This window comes from Alligator mississippiensis, chromosome 6 (genome assembly GCF_030867095.1).
Source record: "Alligator mississippiensis isolate rAllMis1 chromosome 6, rAllMis1, whole genome shotgun sequence".
NCBI lineage: Eukaryota > Metazoa > Chordata > Crocodylia > Alligatoridae > Alligator > Alligator mississippiensis.
In genome coordinates this window covers 42,233,125-42,260,625 of record NC_081829.1, presented here as the reverse complement: position 1 = coordinate 42,260,625, position 27,501 = coordinate 42,233,125, and the positions used below count along the sequence as shown (strand labels likewise).

The following is a 27,501-nucleotide window of genomic DNA, read 5'->3' as shown; positions in this document are numbered from 1 at the left end:
TATGAAAAGCTTGATGGTACTTTTCCAGGTTGATGTTCAAATGACTAGAATCAGCTTTTTTACTTTATCATAGTCTACTGCTTCACTCCATGCCATAGCCCATTAAGCAGCTTGTGCTCTTCCTATCAAGAGCACACCTAATTGGCCAGCTCATCTTACTCGCTCTAAAGCAGAAGCTAACGCTGCTCTTTCAAAACTTTCTAGGAAGGCTTCAGGGTCATCTTGAGGAGTCATTTTAGGAACTCTCAATTCAACTTGGTTCCATTGAGCCCATGCTTGTTGCTGTAGCAATTTTTCTTTGAGTGCAATTTGTCGAGCTGCTCGTTCTTGTTGTAGGAGTTGGTCTACCAAACGTAATATTTGTTGTAGGGGTTCTGGACTCCCCATGGTGCCTGGTTGTCTCTCCATGCCATTTCTTACTCACACTGCTGTCATAGTTTCCTGGCCAATGCACCACTGTTGTGGTTGGGCTTATGGTTATCTTTTTCTGTGCTTGCCACTGTTCTATGAACCGTCGATATGCCCGACTTTCATTGAATTTAATCTTTTACATAAATTCATACTGTATTAAAAAACAAGAAAGCAAGAAAGTGTTCCACCTAAGTACAGTGGATGTACTTTCAAAAAGTTCTCACCAGTTGCCATGATGTCCCCATCCAATTTGTAGGAAATACATCACAAGCATATCTTTCAAACAGAAAGTTAAGTATGTCTACTTGAATTTCTTTAAATTTTAAAAGAACCTGCATGAGACCAACTCTACAGTGCTTAATCTTACCTGACACATTACTTTGGAATTGATAAAACCAATAAAAGATCCATACAAAAAAATCTTGCCTCTAACGCTAATGGCTGCTTGTTTGTCAATGAACTTTTGTAATAAAGTAATCAGGACTCATGGTAGACGTGCTATCTTTTATTAGACCAACTAGATTTTTGCAAAAAAAATTGTAATAGAGAATATATTCTATTGGTCAGAGCTTCTTAAAATCTCCATATTACACATCCAACAAATATATCTGAAATTATGTCAACTGTTTAGGTAACCATAAATTAAAAGCAAGTCTACTGCCTAAATATGTCATCTTAACAAGACAAGTACATTTGAAAGGCCATGTAGTCAGACAACAGAAAAAAAAAAATAACCTGTGCAGGTTAGATGCACTGCATATATATGTAACCAAAAAGATGATGTTTGTTAGTTTTAATGATACCGTATTAAATATATCGGAAGAAGATGGCTCTTCCTCTTGTACTCTTGAAAATTATTTAACTTTTTAATAATTCAGGTTCTCCAGTAGGCTAGTTTTGGGGGTTTTTTTTCTTATGTCAATGTCACTGGGTCAAAAGAATCTCTCCAATGTGCCCAGTAAAAGTCACCATATTTGTGCTTCCCATTACTATCTATGTTTAATATCCAAGGGTTAAACATATACAACCTCTCTTACAATGTTCACTTACAGTGAGTTACATATTGAATTATAAATCATTTTAGATTTACAACTCAGTAGTATTCTGCAATTTCTAAAAATTCCTAGATTTTAAATTATGACTGAAAGAAATTCTGTGGGGATACTTATCATCACTTTACAGGGTTATGGAGTATGCAAACATTTGCAGAGGCTCAAAACAGTATTAAAAATAATGTAATTCACCATAATCTAACACTATGGCAGCTGAAAATTATTATAACTCAATACTACAAACTTCCTTGAGAATCAAAGATTCATTCAGTACAGTTTCAGGCTGGTCAGTAAATATATGCACAAGTCCTTAAAAATTCATGACCCACACTGCTAACTGCAATAAGTATTCCTATCTTTTTTTTTTCCAGAAATTTTATCAATAAAATAAAAATTAAGAAAGCATGTCAATGAACGAACAGAAATTAAATTGGACTTAAAACATCAAATCGGTTCTAGAAATAATGCTTTGAAGCTCCAAAGTGGGTTTTATTTTACTTCTGTTCTAAAAAAAAAAAGCAGAAGTCAAACGCATCTTTGAGTTCAAGCTGGTTAAGAACTCAATATTAGAAGGATGCTCTCTTGAAGAAATTAAGCTTTTCCCTTCAAATTCCATTCTTATGTGGTACTTAGTCATTCGTCCCTTACCAAAAGAGATGTCATCTGTAGCTTTAACACCTTTGATAATCAGAAGTTTTACACCTCCCATTTATTAAAGTTTGAATAACCAGTTTTAAGGCTCTTAGAGCTTTTAGAATTTAAAAAAAAAAATACTATTAATAGTTTTGTGAAACTTCTTTAAAGAGACGTTTGCAGGTGGGGAACACTCTCTCTCTGCTGTCTTCCCCAGGTGGACTTTTTGGGTACTGCTACATGCATTCACATATTTCATATTCTCATATGCGGATGCATGCGTTATCCACAAACAAGATCTTGAGGCATTCAATATACAAATTCCATACCCACGCATACAAAATTTGAGTTTATGATAAAATCACAGTAATCTGTTTTGGAACAGGACAAGTTTACAGTAACATTCAGAGCAAGACTATAGATCACACTGCTAATCTTACTTCTTTTGTTGTTTTCTGAGCGGGAGACTACTTCAAAGCTGCTTAAGTACTAACTCATTTAAAATAAGATTTTTCTAATTTATGTAGTTTGTATTCTAGACTAATTTTTTCATGCTTTTTGGAGAATTGTTCCCAAGAAAAGTAAGTCTTCCTCAATCCCTCAAGTATCAGTATACCTTAAAACTACTGCAATTAGCAAACTGCCATAAAAAAAATGATAAATTTTAATAATCAGATGGGGGAAAAAGGAGAGCTTTCGGAGAAAACTGTTACTAAACAATGAGAAAATTAAAGCTAAGAAATAATACTTAAATAGTACTATAATTCTTCTGAGAAATTTGCAAGTATGATTTTTTTGAAGGGCAAAAGAAAATGAAGACATTATTTCCAGAGTTGTAACACAGCATCTACAGATTCATCTATGCATCTTTAAAATCCTTGAGTCCTAAAATTCTCTATGATTCAAGCTGACTCCTGTGTGATTAATTCAAATCCTCTTGGTTGGGACACTACTTCCCACAGTCAACTTGTTTTGCCAATCTACCCTGGAATCCAATACTACACATTCATTACATTGCCAGGCTTGGACTGCATTCTAGCTACTGAAATTGTTGACAAATTTTCAACATGAAGGGTGACTAGATCTAAGAGAGGCAATTTGTTTACTTCCATAAAGAACTCAGTCTGTCAGAGCTTTTATTTTGCTATTTTATTAATGACTGCCATTTTCTTATCCCATCATTTCTCTCCCTCTTCCCCACTACATTCTAGCTCAGGGGTGGGCAAAATCTGGCCTGCAGCAGATTCCACTTCCCAGCAGCCCTTGCCTGTGTCGCTGTGGCTGGTTTCCATGGAGAACCTAGAAGCAGCAGAACCGTGACAGTGCAGAGCCAGGGTTTCAATGGAGACTGGCCCCAGCAGCACTGGCTGGGCATGGAGCTACTCAAGGGCTGGGATCTTGCAGCGGTGACGGTGTGGTCCTGAGCTGGGGCAGAGGTGCAATCCGCTGCCTGCATGCCCTAGGCAGGGGCAAGCGGGCAGCAGATCGTGGCTCTGCCCCAGCTCTAACCATGCTGTCACTACTGCAAGATCCCAGCTCCATCGCAGCTCCCTGCCTAGCCGCCCACTCTGCCAGCACTTTTGGGACTGGTCTCCATGGAAATCCTGGCCCCATGTTGTCATGGCCCTGTTGCTTCTGGGGTCTCCATGGAAACCAGCCACAGCAACACAGATGAGGGCTGCTGGGAAAAAGTCCAGCTCCAGGCCAGATCCACCATTTTGCCCACCTCTGTTCTAGCTTGTGTGTCATTTTTGCAACAATATTCAACCTCCATGTCTGAATGACCTCAGTCCTACCTCCTCCCTGCTGGTCAAATGATCTGCAAATGAAGTAGTTAAATGCTATGATTAAAATTAAGGCTTGATATCCAATGAGATTAATGAAGGGCTGACAGTCAGAGCAGTTGACAATTTGGGGATCTGGAAGAACAGTTAAAACTTTCAGGGCTTTTCTGACTCTGAGGGTGGTTAAGCACTGGAACAGATTAACTAGACAGGCCGTAGCATCTGTACCACGAAGTTTAAGGGCAGGTTAAACAAAATTTATGTAGAATAGTTTAGGTTGGGATGTTCTTGCCTGGAAGCAGGTGGTTGGACTAGATGCACTCCTGACATTCCTTCCCATCCTAATTTTCTATGATTCCTTTCCTAGATTTATGTCCATAAAATTTCCAAAAGAAAAATCCTGACTACTCTGAGACCCAGAAAGTATATACATTTATTTGGGTCAACTGATGGCAGGATGATTTGTTTCTTGAAATAAGTCATGTCTCAACCATACTCCTCAATTGGTCAGGTGGCTATCATTTCAAAATGGAGTAAAACAGCATACTTTGGATTATGTTATTTTGATAATTACATTGTTGCAGACAGGTACAGGTACATGATGATCTACCTACATCTTCAGAACATTTCAGCCCATCAGCAATGGATAGTTATTCATTGAACCACCATGTACCACCATGATTTTGATACCGGCTACAAAACTGATTCTTCTATCACATAATGACCTTGAGAACAGTCAAACAATGGAGATGGGATGATAACCAAGATGCCCCCTCAGTATTTTAAAGTACTGATTGCTGGCTTGCATAAGAGATTGTTGTTCTGTAGTAAAAGTCTCAGAAATTGAGTTCTAAAACATCCACCCATAACAGATATTTAATTTATGAATGTTAAATGGACAGATGCAGGAAAATGTCTGATAGATTTCCAGAACTGGGAGGACTTCTAGGATACTATTAATAGAAGTTAATACAAATTTTTTCATCCTATTCCAAGTGAAGCAGTCTTGTAATCTTAAAAAAAAAATAGACTGATTTAAAAAAGTACCACAAACATAATTGGAAGAACCTCTTACTATGGGAATTATCTAAAGCATTCCACTGCTGAAAGTATTAACTCTAATCCCTGAAGGTTACAGATAAAATGTAATGTTTCAATTTCAAGTGGCCTAATCTGGTACGTTACATTTAACAGCAGGTACTCAATTATGGTTTCCTACCAATATCATAGAAAAGCATTAAATTAGATCAATAACAGGGCGTGGGGATTAGAGATTATCTGGCGGATCATGCTAATGATCTTGGTATGGGAAAATTGAATCATCTTTAAATTGTTTTTTTTTCCCCCCTCAGTGATATTTTGCTAACTATCACCTCCTTCCTGCATTACTTTTGACAGCAGAAATTTATCCTCTTTAACCTTTCTTGTAAGTCTTGATTCAACACTTCAATTTTTCATGAGTTTGGAAACAACTTTTCTCAGTAGCTAAATTTCAGAGATGACACTATATCCATCTGACTTGCCAGTTTAGAATCAGATCTCAGAATCTGATAAAAAGGCACCTAGAAATGCCTTGTTGTTATAGTTAACCATGTTATCCTCACACTTTTAAACCATTATATTAGGTCATGACAGTCCCAAGAAAAATTAAGAAGTGAATCATAAGGCCTAGAAACTGCAAAGAGATTGCAGACTTCCTATTCTTACCATTTACACTCTGGCTATACGGTCACCTCCAGATCCAGACGTCGCAGATCTAGACTTCGCACTACCGGTACAACTCCCCCAGTGCAGCTGGGAAACAGGTATGATGCCCTAGCATCACTAGGAGAGAGAACAGCGACAGAGGCAACATCCACAGCTACCACCAGGCAGGTAGAGAGGCAACCGGGCAGCCAGAGGAGAGGACGTTGAGTCATCATAGTGGGCGACTCCTTCCTGAGAAGAATGGAGGGAGCCATCTGCTGCCTGGATCCTACAGTACGGGAGGTATGCTGCCTGCCCGGAGCTTGGATTCGGGATGACAAAGCGAGCTTTCCAGACCTGATCAGGCCCACTGACTACTACCCCATGGTCCTCATCCATGTTGGAAAGAATGATGTGGCCCGGAGTAGTCCAGGATGGGTCATTGCTGACTACATGACTCTGGGAGACAAGCTTAAGAGGCTCGGGGGCACATGTAGTCTTCTCATTGATCTTCCCAGTCAGCAGCCATGGCCAGTACCATGGCAACTGCATTGAGCAGGTCAACTCACGGCTTCAGAGCTGGTGCCACCGTGCAGGGTTTGGCTTTCTAGACCATGATCCTTACTTCCAGGATAAGACCTTGCTGGGATGGGACGGCCTACATCTCTCTCCAAAAGGTAAGAGTCTGTTCTCTTAAAGGTTGGCAGACCACCTAGGTAGAGCTTTAAACTAGCTTCGTCAGGGGATGGGGGTGCCGAGTTCAGGATGAGATCGGGTAGGACATGCCACAAACCGCATGCTGGAAATGATAAGGTAAGTACTAAGGGGCCCACTAAGAATCAGGATAGGGGAATATTAAGGGCACCTATTAAGGGGCTTAGGTGTCTCTATACTAATTCTAGAACCATGGGAAACAAACAGGAGGAACTTGCACTCCTATTTGCAGACAAAGATCTCGACCTGGTTGGTCTAACAGAAACCTGGTGGGACCCTACCTATGACTGGGCAGTGGCCTTTGAAGGCTACAGGCTATACAGGCAGGATAGACTGGGGAAAAAGTGGGTGGGGGGGGCACTGCTCTATATGTTAGGGAACATTATATATCCTCTGTAATAAAGATGGGGACAGAAGACAGGCAAATCGAAGTCCTATGGGTCAGCTTACAAGGGGGTAGGGGAGAAAAGGATTTGGTAGTGGGGAAGAGTTAGACCTAGAATTGTCAAAACAGTTCTCAAAGGCAGTACGCTCAAAAGACCTAGTTGTCATGAGTGACCTAAATTACCCAGACATCTGCCGGAAGGAACAGTTGGCTACGTCTGCCTATTCACACAAGTTCTAAAGCTGCCTAAAGGACCTGCATCTAACACAAGAGGTATGCAGTCCCACTAGGGGAGATGCCTTACTTGACTTGGTGCTGTCCTCAGGGGAGGACTTGGTAGGGGAGCTACAGGTACAAGGTAACCTAGAGGATAGTGACTGTTACGCCTCAGCTCTGTATTCTTGGGCAACCCTGGCACAGGATGCAGTCTGTCTGACTCACAAAGGACTCACCCCCCCCCTCCTCTACCTAAACGAAACTAATTAAGATGCAGTGAGAGACACACCTAAGACCCTCCAGATAAGGGTGACAAGAGTGAACCAACTGCCCTAGGTCTCATTTGCATCCGAGATGGAACCAGATGACCATTCATTTACATGAGAGATGGAAGAACAGAAAACCTGAAGCAGAGACCGCAGTGAATTCTGGGACCAGAGAAGCAAGGGAGCACTGCATGATGGGGAATCTGTGCTTCAAATGTTAATCAACCCATGTTCACACACACCCAGCTCAGCATTTATCAGACCAGTTCTAATCTGGATTTACTAAGGACTTCCCCCCCCCCCTCCCAAGACACACACACACACCTCTAAGTTTAATAGGCATCTCGGGCCGTACGTTCCCCGGTCCCACTGTGGGAGGCCTATTTAAACTTGATTGACTAAAACTCGGTTGCCGGGTTAGGGAATGCTGAGGCAAGAGACCGAGTCAGAGGGGGTATGGGCAACATTTGAACAATGGTTAAGGGTTCATCACAGCCTCCAGCCTGCTGGAGCCCTAATCCCAGGTGTTGTCATACTTTTCCCGAGATGACTGGTGGGAGTCCTCTCCACAAAAGGTTATGAGCACCCCAATAATTGTCTTAAGTCTGTTAAAAGACTATAGTAAAATCTGGAAAAGTCATGCTAAGCTGAGGCTTGTGCACAACAAGTAAAAATCCAAAACCCTGATGCTGCAAGCTATCTATTGTTCCTGAAGAAACCATGAGATATCCCATCAGTATATCTGCCATCCATAGGAATTTCAAGCTGGCTCCCAAGTATTTGGGTTCCTCCCTAATCTTAAGTGTTTCCTGATTATCAATCAGTTTCTTGAGATGTTCCAAACCAGATAACCCCTTGTCAATAGAAAAGACAATGATTTACACTACTAAGGGTGCTTCAAAGCAGCTGAACTGAGGGTATAAAAATCTGTAAAAAGTGCGTGCGCTTCAAGAAAAAGAAGAAGGAGGAAAGGAGAAGGAGAGGAAAAGGAAAGAAGAAGAAAACTCCTGTGCTGACACCATCCCCTGTCGTTCTTGGGGTGCTGGAAGAACAGATCGTCTCTCTCTCCAAGGATTGTGCTACAGACTGTGCCTGTCAGCTTTGCAGCCTGAGTATCTTGGACTAGGTGAGATCCCAGTGCTCTCTCTCTTCTTTCTAGGCATAAACTTCTGAACCTGAACTGTATCAGTAGAGCTTGAGCTAATTTTCCCCAAATACTTAGTGAAACCAGGGTAGTATTGTCATTGTTTGTGTTTGTTTTTCTTTTGCATGTCTATTACTACTAGTACTATTATATATTTCATATGCTTAGCAATAAATAACTTTTATAGGCAAACTGGTAGTAGTTGGGTATATTTTTCCTTCTCTGCTTCTCTTTCTCCCGTGCTCTGCAGCAACGCTTCTTTTACCTATGCTAAAGATCCCTGTGAAGCCCAAAATTATTGTGGGGTCTGCTCATCAAGAGGCCAAAGATTGGGACGTGCGGAGTTTGAAACACATAAGGGGATCAGCTTGTGCAGGCTGATTGACCCAGTTTGACTCAGACGTGCCCTTATGAACTGAATGCTGGCCCATGAGGGTGTCAGCTGGACACCCAGCCAGATTCAGAGGGATTCTGTTTACCTGTGTGCCTGTGTCTGACTGCATTTTATTGTTGCTCTTATGAAATGATTCTTGGCATATGAGGGTGTCATCCTGTCCATGCTGATCAGCCCGGCCAGGTCAGGCGTGTCACGTTAATTTGTGTGTGTTTGTGTGTATGACTGATTTGGTAACTGGAGGAACCCAGTCCCATTGAGATTGAATCCTTCAAGATAGCTCCACTGGGGGTGAGGGCTTGCAGAAGGGAGAAATACAGCTCTGTATAGTAACACAAGCAGCACATTGACAGAATCACCAAGACCCTAGAAACTATCCCTAATAAATGAGCACACCCCAAAGTAATGGGCAAATTTGGTAACAGTGACCACCAGTTGATAGGATTCACTATCTGGCGTAAGGTGGGAGAGACAAATAGTAGGGCAGTAGCACTAGACTTCTGGAAGGCCAATGTCAATGAGCTCAGGAGATTGGTTAGGATGGGACTTAGGGGTAATCACATCTGTGAGATGGGAGTCCAAGAAGGGTGGGAGTTCCTCAAGGGACTGATCTTACAGGCACAGAGGGACACCATCCCAGTACAAGCAAAAGGGAGGCAAAAAGAGCGAAAAAACCTTCTTGGCTGAGCAGGGAAATCCAGGAGAGCCTCCAGAGGAAAAAAGAGGCCTACAGGCTGTGGAAGCAGGGGGCAGCCACCAAGGAGGAGTATACCTGCTTGGCTCGCGCTGCAGGGAAGCAGTGAGAAAGCAGATACAGAACTTGAGTTGGCAACAAAGGTTAAGAATAACAAAAAATCCTTCTTTAAGTACATAGGGAGCAGGAAGAAGGTGCAGGGTAACATGGGGCCACTACAGAATGGACTTGGGCAACTCATAACTGATAGGATGGAAAAAGCGGAGCTCTTAAATAATCTCTTTCTTCTGTTTTCCCGGACACGGATACAAATGCACCTCGCAATGAATCTTTAGTCTGGAGCGAGAATAATATCAATCCACCAACGGTTAGCACTAACTTAGTAAAGGGGAACTAGGAAGGGTTAGACGTATTTAAGTTGGCAGGCCCCGACGATCTTCACCCAAGGGTACTAAAGGAATTGGCCGATGACATAGCAGAACCACTGACGCAACTGTTTGAGCACTCATAGCACTTGGGACAGGTCTCGGAGGATTGGAAAAGGGCCAATGTGGTCCCTATCTTCAAGAAGGGGGGGGGGGGGGGGGAAGGAGGACCTGAGTAACTATTGGCCAGTTATCCTCACCTCTATTCTTGGCAAGACCTTAGAAAAAATCATAAAGGATCACAATTCCAGGGGGTAGGCAGGTAACACAGTGGTGAGAGGTAAGTAACCAGCATGGGTTTATAGCAGGCAGATCCTGCCTGACTAACCTGGTCTCTTTTTATGATGAGGTCACAAAGTGTTTAGATGCCGGGGACGAAGTAGATATTATTTACCTGAATTTTAAAAAGGCTTTTGACACAGTGTTGTGCCCAATACTTATGAGCAAACAGAGTAGCTGTGATGTGGATTTTCTTCACAGTAAGGTGGGTGAAAAACTGGCTTATGGGACGCACCCAGAGAGTGGTGGTGGATGGGTCGGTTTCTCCCTAGAGGGCAGTGGTGTTCCCCAAGGCTCTGTCCTTGGAACAGTACTATTTAATATTTTCATCAGCGATTTGGATGATGGTGTTGAAAGCACTTTGTCCAAATTTGCAGACGACACTAAACTATGGGGCATAGTTAACACACTGGAGGGCAGGGAGCACATTCAGGCAGATTTGGACAGACTGGGGAAGTGGGCAGATCAGAGTAATTCAACAAGGATAAATGCAAGGTGCTGAACCTGGGGAGAAAGAATCTACAACACTCCTGTAGACTGGGGGATACCATTCTGAGTACAACAACAGTGGAAAGAGATCTCAGAGTCCTGGTTGATGCAAAAATGAACATGAGTCACCAGTGTGATGAGGTAATAAGCAAGGCTAACTGCACTCTTTCTTGCATCAGCAGGAGCATCACAAGCAGGTCTAGGGAAGTGATAATTCCCCCCTATGCGGCACTAGTGAGGCTGCAAATGGAGTACTGTGCCCAGTTTTGGGCACCATACTTCAAGAGGGATGTGGATAACCTTGAGAGGGTTCAGAGGAGGGCTACTCATATGGTTGAGGGCCTGCAGGTAAGACCCTATGAAGACAGACTGAGGGATCTGAATCTCTTTAGCCTCTGCAAAAGAAGACTGAGAGGCAATCTTGTGGCTACCTATAAACTCACTGGGGGGGGGGGGGGGGGGGGGAGGGGGCAGCAGGGAATAGGGGACCCTCTGTTTACCAGGGCACCCCTCGGGGTTACAGAAATAATGGCCACAAACTGAAGGAGAACAGATTTAGATTGGACATAAGGAAGAAATTCTTTATGGTAAGGGTTGCCAAAATATGGAATGGGCTTCCAAGGGAGGTGGTGCTTTCCCCTACCCTGGAGGTGTTCAAGAGGAGATTAGACAGGCATCTGGCTGGGGCGCTCTTTCTTGCCTGGAGCAAGGGGTCGGACCCAATGATCTACCAGGTCCCTTCCGGCTCTAGAAATCTATGAATACATTTAGAAATCTAAACAGAACCAGCTATTCTTTAGTTTAATCTGATCTATATCATTGCCTACAAATTCTCATTTGGATGTCATTTCAAGCAATGAAGATTACATCTTGAATTGTTAGGATGAAGAAGTTGGAATTGATAAAATGTAACAAAGAAGCAAGAAAGATTTTACTAAGTGAAAAACAAAATCTATTCCATTAAAAATTTTCCTGAGGAAGACACTGGCATGGCAGATTTACAAGAACTACCTTATGGAATGATATTTTTTTAAAAATCAAACACACAGCTACCAAAAAAGGGGAAAAATACAATACTAAATCCTATCTACAACTGAAAAAGACACTACTCAGAATTCTCCCCTAGATTAGCATCCCAACAGCACTCTGCATAAGTACATTTCCTATAGTAGTAACTGGACTCAATAATCAGCAGCTGGTTAGGAGGAAGAATATGCACGTACTTTAAAAAGGAACGCCATAGTTTGGGGAGGGTAAAATACGACCTGCCTGGCACTTCCATTTGGCCCGCAGCACCCCCCCAATGAACTGTACCCCACCCAGCCCTTCTACCCGCAAGGGTAGGAGCAAGGTGCCTACATCTGCCCCCAGTATATCCTATTATACCTCTGTGGACAAGTCCCCTTGTATATTGCTTGACCAGCACCGTGCACCCCTAAAGTGGTACTCTACCCTCTCAGGGCAGTCGCCTGCCATGACTTGATGGTAATAATTGGAGAATTCTCTCCCCTAGAAGGAAAAACCAGCTCCGCCGTCAGGGCTGTGTCCAAAAATCCCAAATAATCAGTTATGGCCTGTAACAGAGCCTCACAGGTCTTACAGGGGACTTCTCCAACCCCAGTTACCCCACCACAGTCCTCTTGGCTTAAGTACAGGCTCCTGCTGTTAAGGCGTCACAGATAAGAATGTCTCTCAGTACCTTCCTGGATGATTCCCAGGAAGCCTCTGCAGTCCATTAGAAACAAAAATGCAAAAACATGGGCAGGAGTATTCCTCACACTTGGCCTCTCTTGCTCTCTGGTGCAGGGTTTCCTTTCTCACTACTGCTTGTGTCCTTTTGGGCTTTCTGCCCTGTCCTCCCAGCCTATCAACACTGGTTTCTGGTCCCCATTGTAGCTCATCTGTGCTGTATTGAGGGGAGACACCTGGGATGAGTTAAAATCAAGTGACTCCTCCCCTGAAGTTATAAACAGCCTGGGCTGCTGCAGCCCCATCTTAGTGTTTCCACATAGGGCTTTCCCTTTCTAGAGGTTGTTTCCCAGTGGGAACCCTTAAGGGGGTCGGACCGGCTCTATGTTCTCCTGGGGTGCCCTGCAACACTGGCTTTCCCTGCTGGGATACTTCTCTCCTCTCCTTGAGAGCACTCTGCAGGTAAGGGTTTAGTTCTTTTTACACTCCCAGACCTGGCTAGGCTTCTTTTGTTTGCCATCTCTGAGCAGGCCCTGCAGTTGCCCTGTTTCAGCCGCTCCTGTGGCCTACCCCTTAATGGTTGGGGCCGCTTGCCTTCCAGATACTAAAGGGAAGGGAGTGAGCATAGACTTTCCTCCTCCCACTCCCCCTACTTTTCTACAGCCTCATTCCCACCCTTTCGGGTGGAAGGGTAGGCCCCACTACCACCAGGTGGGACTGCTGCTGCAGGCTTCCCCAGTGTCCTGCTCCTTCCAGGCAGGAGGTAGGAAAGCTGGGGGCAGGGGCGGGGCTACAGCTGGGTGGGACTGTGCAGCATAGGGCTGGCTGCAGCACAAAGCCCTTGCCTAGGGGGGTGGCAGTAGCACGGAGCTCAGGTGGGCAGATGTGGGTATGAGGGGGGAAAGGTATGGGAAACCCTCCCATACTTTCTCCCCCCCATGGTGTGCACCCCGACAGGCAGAGGGGACAGCAGTAGCGGAGAGGAGAGTGGGCGCGGGAGCACTCTGCTCAATGCTGGTGCCTGGCTCCAGCCAGCGCTGTGAGGAGTGTAGCTCCCGCCATCCCACTTCTTTCCCTGGCACTCACGGGGCACAGGAGGGAAGCCCCAGGCACTGGAATAGGCTGGGGCAGGGAAAGCAGCCAGCTTCAGTACCTGGGGCTTCTGTCCTCTGCACCCAGGAATGCGAGGAGCACTGGGGAAAAAAAAGAACAGCCCGGTGGGGGCTGCATTCCTTGCTGTGACATGCAGTGCTGGCCAGAGCCAGGCACCAGTGCCCCTACCTGCTGCTGTGCCATGGGGGGGAGTGAAGCGCGGGGGGGGGGGGGGGAGGTGTCCCCACACCCCTCCCACCCTCTCTCACATCCCACAAACCACACACACACACACACACACACACCCCTTGCCTGCATTGTGTGTTCCACACTCCCACATGCCACACAACTCCCCAACATAGCCTATACCCCCCACACAGCCATATCCCCTTACAAACTCCCCCCACACCCTATCCACCATACCTCCCCACAACATAAAAGACTAAGAACGTATTTTTGAATGATGCAATCCCCACTACATACAGTACGCAAATACAAGTCATGACAAAAATATTTTCTGTAATAAAATGTTATAGTAGGTGTTTGATTTTTAGTATAGGAATTGTTTTTTTCTGGTTCTAAGATGGCAACTCTCCCTTCCCAAAAGGAGTATTTCCAGGTGTCAAAGGGAGAGACTTCTGGTGGCAAAGGTCAGAGGTTAGGGGTGGGACTTCTGGTCCCAAGATGGCAGTTAGGGGACGGGGCTACCCATGCAACCCTCGACAGCTCATAGTTTCATAGTTGGTAGGGTCGGAAGGGACTTAAGCAGATCATCAATTTCGACCCCCTGCCACGGGCAGGAAAGGATGCTAGGGTCAAACGGCACCAGCTAGGTGATTGTCTAACCTCCTTTTGAAGACCCCCAGGGTAGGGGCAAACACCACCTCCCTTGGAAGTTGGTTCCAGCTCCTTGCCGTCTTGACAGTGAAGTAGTGCCTCCTGATGTCTAGCCTGAATCTACTCAGTCAGCTTATGGACGTTATTCCTTGTTACCCCTGGTAGTGCACGGGGGAACAGGGACTCTCATTGCCTGCTGGTCCCCCTTGGCAAGTTTGTAAGCGGCCACCAGATCCTCTCTCAGCCTTCTTTTGTGGAGGCTGAACAGGTTCAGGTCCCATAGCCTCTCCTCATAGGGCCTGCCCTGCTGCCCCCAATCATGCGAGTGGCCCTCCTCTGGACCCTCTCAATGCTGTCCACCATCCCTGCTGAAGTGCGGCGCCCAGAACTGGACCCAGTACTCCAACCACGGCCTGATCAATGTCGCATAGAGGGGGAGGATCACCTCCTTGGACCTGCTCGTGATGCATCTATGGATGCATGACAAAGTGCGGTTAGCCTTCCTGACCACGTCCCCACATTGGCAGCCCATGTTCATTTTGGGATCAATAGTGATTCCAAGATCCTTTCCTGCCTCTGTGCTGATGAGAAGGGAGTTCCCCAGCCTGTAGGTATGCTGCTGGTTCTTCCTCCTCAGGTTCAACACCCTGCACTTGTCTGTATTGAAATCCATCCTATTCTCATCCACCCACCTCTGTAACCTGTCGAGATCTAGTTGTAGCCTGTCCCTCTCTTCTAGCGTGCTCACTTCTCCCCACATCTTAGTGTCATCTGCGAACTTGAACAAGGTGCTTTTCACCCCCCCTCATCCAAATCGCTGATTAAGTGCAGGCCTGAGGACCGAGCCCTGGGGGACGCCACTGCCCATGTCCCTCCAGGTTGAAAATGACCAATCCACCACCACTCTCTGGGTGTGGCCCTCCAGCCAATTTTCGACCCATTTGACTGTGCAGGCATCAACACCACAGCTGCCTAATTTTTTTTAATGACAGCAGGGTGAAAGACAGTGTCAAAGGCCTTCCTAAAGTCCAAAAAGACTACGTTCACTGTGACACCTGCATTCAAGGATTTTGTGACCTGGTTGTAGAAGACAACCAAGGACATGCCTCTAATGAACCCATGTCGATTGCCCCTAAGCATAACCTCCCCTGCTGGTCCCTTGCAGATGTGCTCCTGGATAATTTTCTCAAAGAGCTTCCCCAGGACCAAGGTAAGACTAATGGGCCTATAGTTACCAGGGTCCTCCTTCCTCCCTTTTTTGAAAATGGGGACCACATTGGGCCTTTTCCAGTCCTCTGGAACCTCGCCAGAGCACCATGAGTGCTCGTAAAGCTGTGCTGGGGTCTTGCAATGACCTCTGCCAGTTCCCTAAGCACTCTGGGGTGGAGATCATCAGAAGCTGCTGATTTGAACACATCTAGTCCCTCCAGAAGTTCCTTGACTAGGTCCTTACTGACCCTGGGCCTGGCTGTGTCTTCCCTGGGTCTGTCCAGATTCCCAGTTGGGGGGGGGGGGGGGGGGAGGGGGAATATGTCCCTGTCCCTGCTCAGAAAAATGGAAGAAAAGAATCTGTAAAAGAGATTAGCTTTGTCATCTGGTGCGACCACCAGATTACCAAGCACATCCTGCAGAGGCCCCATGTTACTTGGTACCTTCTTTTTAGCCTTATGTATTTAAAAAAGGACTTCTTGTTATCTTTGATCCGTGTCACTAGTCCCAGTTCCATCTATGCCTTAGCCTTCCTAACAGCCCCCCTACAACCCTGAGCAGCAGAGGTATAATCCTCCTTGGTGATGGCCCCTCCCTTCCATTGGGTGTACTCCTCCTTTTTGGCTCTGAGACATTCCCGGATGCTTTTGGTGAGCCATGGGGGTTTTTGAGCACTCCTGCCCCCTTTGATCCGCATGGGGATTGTCACCCTTTGGGCTTGGAGGATCGTCTCCTTAAGGAACAACCACTCTTCTTGGACTCCCAACTCCCCTCCCCTCCAGGACCTTAGTACCTCCCTGAATAGTCTCCTTACCTCATTGAAATCCACCCTCCTGAAGTCTAGGGCTGCTGCCTTGCTGCAGGCCTTCGACACTCTGCGCTGGATGGTGAATTCCAGTAGGCAATGATCGCTATTGCTCAGGTAGTCAAACACCAAACGTTGCTAAGCAGCCCTCTGCTCGAAATAATTGCCCACCCCTGCCACAGTTAGACTGAATTGCTAAACAGGCTAGAAAACCATATCATAATTAACAACCATTGGGGGTCAATGGTTGAGAGTTATAAAGCAGAAGTCATTGAATACAGTTCTTTTAAAGCCCACTACAATACAAGCAGTCCTCAACTTACGACTTTGAGTTGCGAGAAATGTCACTTATGATGTTTATAAATTTACACCCTTTTTCGACGTTCCAACATGTGTTTTGTCTTTATGATGGTTGATACTGTGTGCAGCTGGTAAGTGGTGGAAGGGGAGGGGGAAAAGAAGGGGCGCAGGGTGGAGGGGGGCAGATCAACGCCTCCTGTGGGGAGGGAGGGACTGGGGCAAACGCTACCTGGCCAGAGCCAGGCGGGTGCGGGGAGGCACGAGTTGCAGCTCCTACTGCTGCGTGCTGCTCACCTGGCAACTGGACCAGTGGTTCCCACCGCTGCTCTGGGAGGGGAGTATGTGCCCCCAGATCTGTGCAAGGTGGGGCAGGTGGGACTGGGGCTGCACCAGGTTGCACAGGCTACAGCCAATTCTCAGGTGGCTGCAGCCCCTCCATTGCCCCAGCTCTGCTGCCCACCCCACCCATGCCCTCAAAGCTGTGGCTCAGCTGAGGGATGGGGTGGGAGAAGAGGTGGCTCCTGCCACTGCGCACCGCTGTTCAAAAGCAGCACAGCGGCTTTGCCCCATGCTCATCCTGCCCCGGCTAGACAACTGGCAGAAGGGCATGGAGGAGTGTGTGCTCCAAGATCAGAGCAGGGTGGGCAGCGGAGTGGGGGCTGCAGGCACCCAAAAATTCGCCATAGTTCCTGCTGCCTGCCTGAAGCAGACATCTCAACTTAAGACGCTGTTTTCAGGAACCAACTGCATTGTAAGTCTGAAGGCTGCCTGTATACGTTAACACAGGGGTGTTGAACTTGCAGCCCATGGGCCATATCAGCCCACAGAGTCTGGTCCACTAGGGGGCCCAAAAGTTGTATCCTTTCACCTTGTTAGGTAAGGCTATCAGCAGTGAGCATGACAGCTATCGGCACACTGCGCTGCACTCCACCGCCTCTGCCAGAGCCATCGCCACCCTAGTGGCCGATGAGGTAGTAACACATGTCCGAGGTTGGATCTGCACCAGCAGGATCCACATGGTCCAGATCCAGCCCAGGGCCCCAAACAATTCTGACATCCCTACATTAACAGATATCATGCACCTTTAACTAAAGGTTCTTCAACACTAAGGAACAGCCAGAAATCCAACTGAATGACCTTGATGTTTCTTCCTATAGAAAATGTTTTTGTTTTGTGAGATGAATAGCATTAAAATCTTTCAACCAACCACAAGTCACCAGAAAAGAATTAAAAAAAAATGCATATTTTTTAAAGTATAACTTATTTACACTAAATATTTATCAAAGCCTTGGCAACCATGGCCACATAGAGACATTCAGTTTTTCATGGGATAATCACTGTTCTCCCAGCAGAAACCATGAGTGTACAGAAGTTCAGGATTTTGCTGTCAGAGCAAAAATGGTCACTCCAGGAGAAAAATAACCCAAGAACAACCAGGGTTAAATCACTCTGAGAAGAGTTTCTCCCAGGGCAGCAAATGTCTGTTGTCCATATATGGTTCCACATTCAAATGATTTGAGAGAAACCACAAGACAGTCCTTCAGTATACAAGGGTGCTTTGTTCCCACCACCTCCTCACTTCCCCAAGACATGTGGCTTGGGCGGAGTCTATTGCTTCAGCTGAGCAGGGAACAGAACATGTTCCCCACCAAATCCCTACACTGCGCTGCAGGGAGACAGGCTGGATTACCTAATCAGGGCTGCCCTGTGCATTGCTGTTATCCATCTCTAGGTAGACTCTAGGCAGAACACACCAAGTGTATACACAGGCGACTCTGGCTGCAAAGCATCAGCACTGCTGCTCTCTGCACTTGAAGAGTTCAGCATTTGAATATCTGTCCAGATTGTCTCCAGGTAAGTTTTTCTACCAAGAAAACAAGCCTGGGAGAATTCTCCCAGATTATATGAGTGTGTGTACACAGCCCAAGTTTTGGCTACATAAATAAATGGCTAAAGAAATGCTTTCTACTCCAAAGTTTGAAGTTACAAAGGTGGGGAAAGTCACAATAGCAGTAGTGTTTAGGAATATATCCTCTGCCTGTCTGTATGCTATCCATTTAGAGCAAAGTTAAGGAATTTATGTTCAAGGATTACAGCCTTTAAGACTGCTTGCCCAGAAACCCATTTTAACCATACTAAATTGTCCAAAGTTAACCCCTTTCTCTCTTGCTAAGAACTCAACAACTTGAGACAGATCAGAGGGCTATCAATTTGGACCACACATTACCAGAAGCACAGTCTGGTTTTCACAAGTTTCCGGACACCAGAAAGTACTCCTAAAATCCTGCCCCCAAAAGTAAACAATATTATTATTTATATGTACAAGGAGGACAGAAATGTCACCTCAGCTACTGAAACTGGAAGCTACAGCAAGGATCCTCTGGTATTCAGAGGGCAGGGGTGTTGCTAGGCAAGCAATTCAAAGGAGAACAAAAGGACTTCCACTGTCATTCTTTCATGCTCCCTAAAACCTCTCTCCCCAAAACCTCTACTGTGGTAACTAAGGAAGTATCAGGAACCAACAACAAGCACAGGAATTTAAGATGCTAAGAAGGGCAATTTAAGAGGATTACAACAATTTAAGATTATGATATAAACATTAAGAATATACAGACTCCAAGACACCCCTGCTTACCTGTATTAGCACTCATTTGACTATCCTGGGAACAATTCTCATTTTCATCAGAGCTGGCCTGCAGTGAGCAGGACGGAGCTGTTCTACTTCGCTTTTTGCTAGCTTTCCGTTCTGCTAACTGCCAGTCATCATCTTCATCCTCACTTTCACTCAAGTCATCAAACCCAAAGTATTTAATTTTATAATTGGAGCTCCCAGAGCTTTTAGAGCCACCTTCATCTCCCCCTCCCTCGTCTTGGTCGTCAAACCCAAAAAACTCCAGTTTGACATCTTTTTTGGATTTGGTATTGCTTGGTCGAAATCTGGTTGTAGTCTTGGTGGTTGCAATGTCTGCCTTTTTCCTTAAACGCCCAGCTTCTCCCAAGTCAGTAGGAGCTGCTGTGGTAAATTCATCAATACGTTCCATCGTATCCTGTATAGTAACATTACAAACTGACAAGCAAGATGGATGGAGAACAGTGTAGTCTCTAGTCCGTCCAACTGGCCCTCTAAAAGTGGTCCCACTACTTAAACCAACTTTTCTTGCTGAATTCATACCATCATTATTTGACTCATTTGCTTTGGATAAAGACTGACTTGTGCCATCCATTAGCCTATCAAAGTTTGTTGCCCCCTGTGGCTTTGATTTGTTGGATCTACAATATGTCCTGCAGTTGCTTGGTCTAGGAATAGTTTGCAAAAGTTCTTCGCTAATGGCTTCCTTTGGATTTTCCATATCTTCTTTATCAAATTCCTCATCCTTGTTCTTCATGTCTGGGAGAGGTTCATTATCAAAATCTAACATGTACTCTGCAGGTCTCACGTCTTCAATATCATTATTATCCCATATATATGAATGAGTTCTTAATGATCCCTTCATCTGAGATGTTTCTGATAGAGAATCTGCACTCTTCTCAATATGGGAGTCCCATGAGTCATGCAAGTTCTTGGTTTCAATGTAGTACCCAGAAACATCTATGGTTTCGACACTGGTTTTATTACTGTCTTCAGCATTCTTGTAAATGAAGTGACTGTTCTCATTTTCCTCATGAAAATTCTCCATTTTATCTATAAAAGAGGAGAGAAATGATGAATACAGAAGCAATATAAATGGAACCATATTATAATCATTCATCTAACATATATGTAGGCCAACTGTCAGCAATCTTACCATAACACATTTCAATGCTTAATATCAATGAAATCAATAATACCAATAAAGTTATCCATATCCATGGATATGTATGAATTCCAATACTCCCTAAACGTTGTCACGTAGATCTTTGAGATCCAACATCATGAGTTTTTGGGTTACTAAAAATAACTTAACTCCATTCTCTGAACGTTGAAAACTATTAGCACCTAAATGTAACCAGGTAGCTATTTATAGCAATTGAGGGAGTGGGGCAAGCAAAAATACCAAATCAAGTAAATAACTCTCAATTTCAACTTTAGTTCTGACATGAAAATCAAAATATCGTTCACTTGGAATGCATTTATATACAAGTATCTATGCACACAGAGACCAAAAAAGCTTTATGAAGAATGGTAAGGGAACACAGGTTATAGAAAGGAATAATCCTACACCACTTTCTAATTAGGTTGGGGAGGGGATAGAGGGACAAAAACTAAAGCTAAAACAAGCCACACACACACACGCACACCCCACCCACCCACCCACACCACCTTCATTTGGTCCCTTGAAAATATTAGTCTTTAGCAGCCTAACTTGTTCTTAAAAAGTCAAGCTTTCATTAAGACGAACAGGCATCTCAAAAGAGTTTGAGAACAGGTGGAACTTCCAAGGTTTAATTTTAGGCAACTGACATCACGTACTAGATTACAAAACTAAATGCTTTAGGTAAAATATAGTAAACAAAAACATGCCAAAAGGAAAGGAATGCAGTTTAGTACTAGAATAAGTCATTTAAACTACTAATAGAAAGCCATAAATAAAGCCAAGAAATGACCAAGAACTGCAGCAACACTGTTGTTGTGGTGGTCAAGAATTTCCTAATATAGTATTGGTTTACTTTTCCTGATTAATCAGATGCATATTTTCAATTCAACGTACATTCGAATGCCATGAGACTTGAAGGCTTGAAGAGAACGTAATTTTGTTTTAGGACTCCAGTTAAGCCCTCATTCTTTAATCATTTTATAGATGGAAATGCATTAAACTCTCTCATAGTTTTATAGTTGGTAGGGTCGGAAGGGACCTAAGCAGATCATGAAGTCCGACCCCCTGCCATGGGCAGGAAAGGATTCTGGGGTCAAATGACCCCAGCTAGGGGGCTGTCTACCCTCCTTTTGAAGACCCCCAGGGCAGGGGCAAGCACCACTTCCCTTGGAAGTTGGTTCCAGCTCCTCGCCGCCCTGACAGTGAAGTAGTGCTTCCTGATATCTAGCCTGAATCTACTCTTCTACTCTCAGTCAACTTATGGTTTTTGTTCCTTGTTACCCCCGGTAGTGCTCGGGGGAACAGGGACTCTCCCATTGCCTGCTGGTCCCCCTTGGCAAGTTTGTAGGCGGCCACAAGATCCCCTCTCAGCCTTCTTTTGTGGAGGTTGAACAGGTTCAGGTCCCATAGCCTCTCCTCATAGGGCCTGTCCTGCTGCCCCCAATCATGCGAGTGGCCCTCCTCTGGACCCTCTCAATGCTGTCCACCATCCCTGCTGAAGTGCGGCACCCAGAATTGGACCCACTACTCCAGCTGCGGCCTGACCAAGGTCGCACAGAGCGGGAGGATCACTTCCTTGGACCTGCTCGTGATGCATCTATGGATGCATGACAAGTGCGGTTAGCCTTCCTGACCGCGTCCGCACATTGGCAGCCCATGTTCATCTTGGGATCAATAGTGATTCTAAGATCCTTCTCTACCTCTGCGTTTATGAGAAGGGAGTTCCCTAGCCTGTAGGTATGCTGCTGTCTTCCTCCCCAGGTGCAACACCTTGCACTTGTCCATACTGAAATCCATCCTATTCTCATCCGCCCACCTCTGTAACCTGTCGAGATCTAGTTGTAGCCTGTCCCTCTCTTCTAGCATGCTCACTTCTCCCCACATCTTAGTATCATCTGCGAATTTGAACAAGGTGCTTTTCAACCCCTCGTCCAAATCACCGATGAAGATATTGAACAGTGCGAGCCTGAGGACCGAGCCCTGGAGAACCCCACTGCCCACATCTCTCCAGGTCAAAAATGACCTGTCCACCACCACTCTCTGGGTACGGCCCTCCAGCCAATTTGCAACCCATCTGACTGTGTATGCATCGACACCACAGATGCCTAATTTTTTTAATGAGGATGGGGTGAGAGAGACAATGTTGAAGGCCTTCCTAAAGTCCAGGAAGGCTATGTCCACCGCAACACCTGCATCCAAGGCTTTTGTGACCTGGTTATAGAAGGCCACCAGGTTGGTCTGACAGGACCTGCCTCTAACGAACCCGTGTTGATTGACCATAAGCATAATCTCCCCTGCTGGCCCCTCGCAGATGTGTTCCTGGATAATTTTCTCAAAGAGCTTCCCCAGGACCGAGGGAAGACTAATGGGCCTATAGTTTTCTGGGTCCTCTTTCCTCTCTTTTTTGAAAATGGGGACCATATTGGCCCTCCAGTCATCAGGCACCTCACCAGAGCACCACGAATGCTTGTAATGTTGTGCCAGGGGTCCTGCAATGACCTCTGCCAGTTCCCTAAGCACTCTGGGGTGGAGATCATCAGGACCTGCTGATTTGAACACATCTAGTCCCTCCAGAAGTTCCCTGACTAGGTCCTCACTGACCTTGGGCCTGGCTGTGCCTCTCAAAAAACAAAAGTTAGGGTTTGGCAATATCCTGGGCAGGTAAACGCAAACTTGTATGGATGGGATGGAGCATGGTAAGAAAATTTCTTTAACCAAAGTAAGAAGGGGTTGGAAAAGTTGGGAAGCGAAGCTGGACTGGCACACTCTCCCAGATGAGAGGCAGGGGAATAGATGGGATTGGAGCAGGCAGGGTTGAATTTATGTTTTTGGATATTGGTCGGGGAGTTTGTTATATGCCATTATATTTTATCTGTTTTTATGAGTTGCTCTCTCATCTACCATAAGTAAGAACCTAGTTAAATTGTAAATTTCATGATTTTTGTGGAAATTGAGAAAAATGGCAATTTCCCCAAACACCATGAAATTGTTCTACAATTGTGTGTGGAATCACTGGGAAAAAAAAACTTGCTAAAAATAAATGCAGCCTGGCTTCACAACCTAAGGGGGGGGGGGGGCCGCAAGGGCCACCAACACAAAAGAGAGCAGCCAAGATGGCAGCTGCGCCTCTCCTCCCTCTGCCACTGATTGGTCAAGAGGTGTGCCTTTCGTGCAGCACGCCTATTCTCTGTCAATCAGTGATGAGACATGGGGCCGCATCAAAGGCAGCACTTTTCACCAATCAGCAGCGAGGGGTAGGGCTGCCAGGACCCTCAGCCAATCAGCACCAGTGGAGGGTTTGGCACAATAAGCCTGAGAAAAATGGCAGCTGGTGCTGCGATCAGCCCACAAGAATCACCCACCTGATGCTTTACGATAACCATAAGCTACCCTGAGCCTTTTTGAAAAAGTTGGCATTAAAATAAAATAGCAATTAATACATGCTATATTTTCTCACATGCCACAGGCCCCCAAATAAAACAAACACCTTGATTTTGGAAGAAAGAACATGGGAGGGTATTCCTCAAATCATGGCAGAACATGTGACAGTAAGTTCTCCCCAAAACACAGGGTAGAAAAGACATTGCATCTGTCCTTGGACTAGTTGTGCTTGTGTTTGTTCTGGGACAGAAATATCCAAGGATTGACCTGTACACTGTACACTTCCACACCACCCATACTGGCCTTCTAATCAGGGTTCAGTGAGAAGCTGAATGCACTGCCACTTTTCTTCCTAGCAATCCCAGGATAACCTTTTAGATGTACTTAGCAAAGTCTCTGGATAAACTGTTAGCATTTCTCATCCTGTGAGCCTTTCTAGGATTTATTCCAAGAAAACAGACATGGACATCTAAACAACTGCACTCTGTCCTGGGATAAAATTGTTTATCCTGGGTTAAATGCAACATCCATTAGTAGCCAGAGCATCCAGAAAGTGTGGCACACTAGGAAATAGTCTGGGTGAGGCAGCAGAAACTTCCTGGTATGGCAGGACAGCAACAAGGCTAGGCCCCAAACCAGTACAAGGGCAGTAGTAAGACTGTGACCTCTTTACAGTAAATAGTTCTTTATATAAACTTCCTGTAAATAATGAAGTATTGTTTTCACACCACAAGGCTCATCAAGATACTACAAGTTAAATGCAACACCTCAGACACCTTGGCCAGTTCAGTTGCTCTTCAACCAAAAGCTACTCCCCCTTCCTAGAAGCTGCAAGAGCTAACACTGGAATCCACCTCTGTTGTTTGCAGCCCCAGGAAGAAGTGGCAGCCGTGAGTCATGGGCTGCTTACAGACATTAAAAAAAAAAAGTACGCTTTACAAGAAGCAGTAGCATGTTACTTCAACATGGCTCTGTAGCATCAGCGGGGCTTTTTGGTGCTTTTAGCTAAAGCCAATTTAATCAGCTATTAGATAAAAGTACTAAAAAGCCTCTCCAAGGCACCCAATCTTTACAGATGTCAGGCAAGCCAGGCTGAAGTAACGCGCTGCCTCTTCTAGGCATGCGTGGGACTCAGTGCAGGAACATGTAGAATTTCAAATAAAGTGCCATTTTGGGGTGTTTTCTTTTGTTTTTCACATCCACAAGCACCCACAGCATCTGTTTGCTCTGTTCCACCTTGCTTCTATTCCATCAAAGCAAAATCAGCTTCTGTGCTTAAGACACACATCCCAATTTTGGGGGACTGACTTTAGGGGGAAGGGTGCATGTAGTATAGATACAGTAAAGTGCCATGCCTTCCTTCACCACACCAACTGCTGAAACCTCCTTAGCCTGACGAAGGGCCAAAAGGGGAGCACATAAAAAGTGGAAACGGGGAGATCACCAAAGATGAATATACTTCCTCTGCTCGCGCTTGTAGGGAGGCAGTTAGATGGGCCAAAGCTACCATGGAGCTGAGAATGGCATCCCAAGTAAAGGACAACAAGAAATTGTTTTTTAGATATATAGGGAGTAAAAGGAAGGCCCAGGGAGGAATAGGACCCCTGCTAAATGGGCAGAAACAATTGGTGATGGACAGGGTGGACAAGGCTGAACTCCTCAACGAGTTCTTTGCCTCAGTGTTCCTAAGTGAGGGGCACGACAAGTCTCTCACTGGGGTTGTAGAGAGATAGCAGCAAGGCGCCAGACTACCATGCGTAGACCCTGAGATGGTGCAGTCACTTGGAAGAACTGGATGCCTTTAAGTTGGCAGGCCTGGATGAACTCCATCCGAGGGTGCTGAAGGCACTGACCGACATCATTGCACAGCCACTGGCGGGAATATTTGAACGCTCGTGGTGCACGGGCAAAGTCCCGGAGGACTGGAAAAGGGCCAACGTGGTCCCCATCTTCAAGAAGGGGAGGAAGGAGGACCCGGGCAACTATAGGCCAGTCAGTCTCACCTCCATCCTTGGCAAAATCTTTGAAAAAATTATCAAGGCTCACATTTGCGAGAGCCCAGCAGGACAAATTATGCTGAGGGGAAACCAGCACGGGTTCGTAGCAGGCAGATCATGCCTGACTAATCTAGTCTCTTTTTATGACCAGGTTACGAAATGCCTGGACACAGGAGGAGGGGTGGATGTCGTATACTTAGACTTCAGGAAGGCCTTCGATACGGTATCCCACCCCATACTGGTGAAGAACAAGTTAAGAGGCTGTGATGTGGATGACTACACAGTCCGGTGGGTGGCGAATTGGCTGGAGGGTCGCACCCAGAGAGTCGTGGTGGATGGTTCGGTTTCGACCTGGAAGGGTGTGGGTAGCGAGGTCCCGTAGGGCTCGGTCCTTGGACTGATACTCTTTAATGTCTTCATCAGCGACTTGGACGAGGGAGTGAAATGTACTCTGTCCAACTTTGCAGATGACACAAAGCTATGGGGAGAAGTGCACACGCCGGAGGGCAAGGAACAGCTGCAAGACAGGTTGGACAAGTGGGCAGAAAACAAGAATGCAGTTCAACAAGGAGAAATGCAAAGTGCTGTACCTGGGGAGGAAAAATGTCCAGCACACCTACAGCCTAGGGAATGACCTGCTGGGTGGCACGGAAGTGGAAAGGGATCTTGGAGTCCTAGTGGACTCCAAGATGAACATGAGTTGGCAGTGTGACGAAGCCATCAGAAAAGCCAATGGCACTGTATCGTGCATCAGCAGATGCATGACAAATAGATCCAAGGAGGTGATACTTCCCTCTATTGGGCGCTGGTCAGACCACAGTTGGAGTACTGCGTGCAGTTCTGGGCGCCGCACTTCAAGAGGGATGAGGATAACCTGGAGAGGGTCCAGAGAAGGGCCACTCGTATGGTTAAGGGCCTGCAGACCAAGCCCTACGAGGAGAGACTACAGAAACTGGACCTTTTCAGCTTCCGCAAGAGAAGGTTGAGAGGCGACCTTGTGGCTGCCTACAAGTTCATCACGGGGGCACAGAAGGGAATTGGTGAGTGTTTATTCACCAAGGCGCCCCTGGGGGTTACAAGAAATAATGGCCACAAGCTAGCAGAGAGCAGATTTAGATTGGACATTAGAAAAAACTTCTTCACAGTTAGAGTGGCCAAGGTCTGGAACGGGCTCCCAAGGGAGGTGGTGCTCTCCTCTACCCTGGGGGTCTTCAAGAGGAGGTTAGATAAGCATCTAGCTGGGGTCATCTAAACCCAGCACTCTTTCCTGCCTATGCAGGGGGTCGGACTCGATGATCTATTGAGGTCCCTTCCGACCCTAACATCTATGAATCTATAAGGGTTTTTGAACCCGAAAGCTTGCTTAATAACTATTCTTAAACCATTTGGGTTGGTTTAATAAAAGATATCAAATTCACCCAAGGAACCTTGTCTGCCTATGCCTTCCTTCATACACCAGACTGAAAAGTACTAATAATAGAAGAGGAAAATCTTGGTAAAGAACCTGAAAAACTTGCAGAAGTACAAAGGATTCCATGAAGGGACTGGGAGTGGCTGAAAGGCATAAAACGAGGTTGCTTGGAGGATCAATGCAACAGTTCTAGTTACATTCGGGTCTCTCTTTATGCAAGGGTTGTGTTGCAAAAAAACCCTCGCATAAAGGAAATCCATTATTACATGCAATTAATAGGGATACGTACCAGCCTCCATTTTTGCTTCAGGGCTGGATCAGCAGCGGGGTTAAGAGATGCACTAGAAGGCTGCTTAGACAACATTTCACTAAATTTAATAAAGGCACCACAATACGAGTGCATTAAGATGCACC

The 27,501-nt window shown here is 45.6% G+C and overlaps 1 protein-coding gene across 1 annotated transcript in view; it reads right to left on the bottom strand.

Moving 5' to 3' along the window:
* WAPL (WAPL cohesin release factor) overlaps positions 1 to 27,501 on the bottom strand; it is a 136,440-nt gene that overhangs the window by 63,918 nt on the left and 45,021 nt on the right. The window contains exon 3 of the mRNA XM_059729830.1: positions 19,140 to 20,186. Coding sequence (XP_059585813.1) covers positions 19,140 to 20,186 — 1,047 coding nt within the window. The remainder of the gene's footprint in view (positions 1 to 19,139; positions 20,187 to 27,501) is intronic.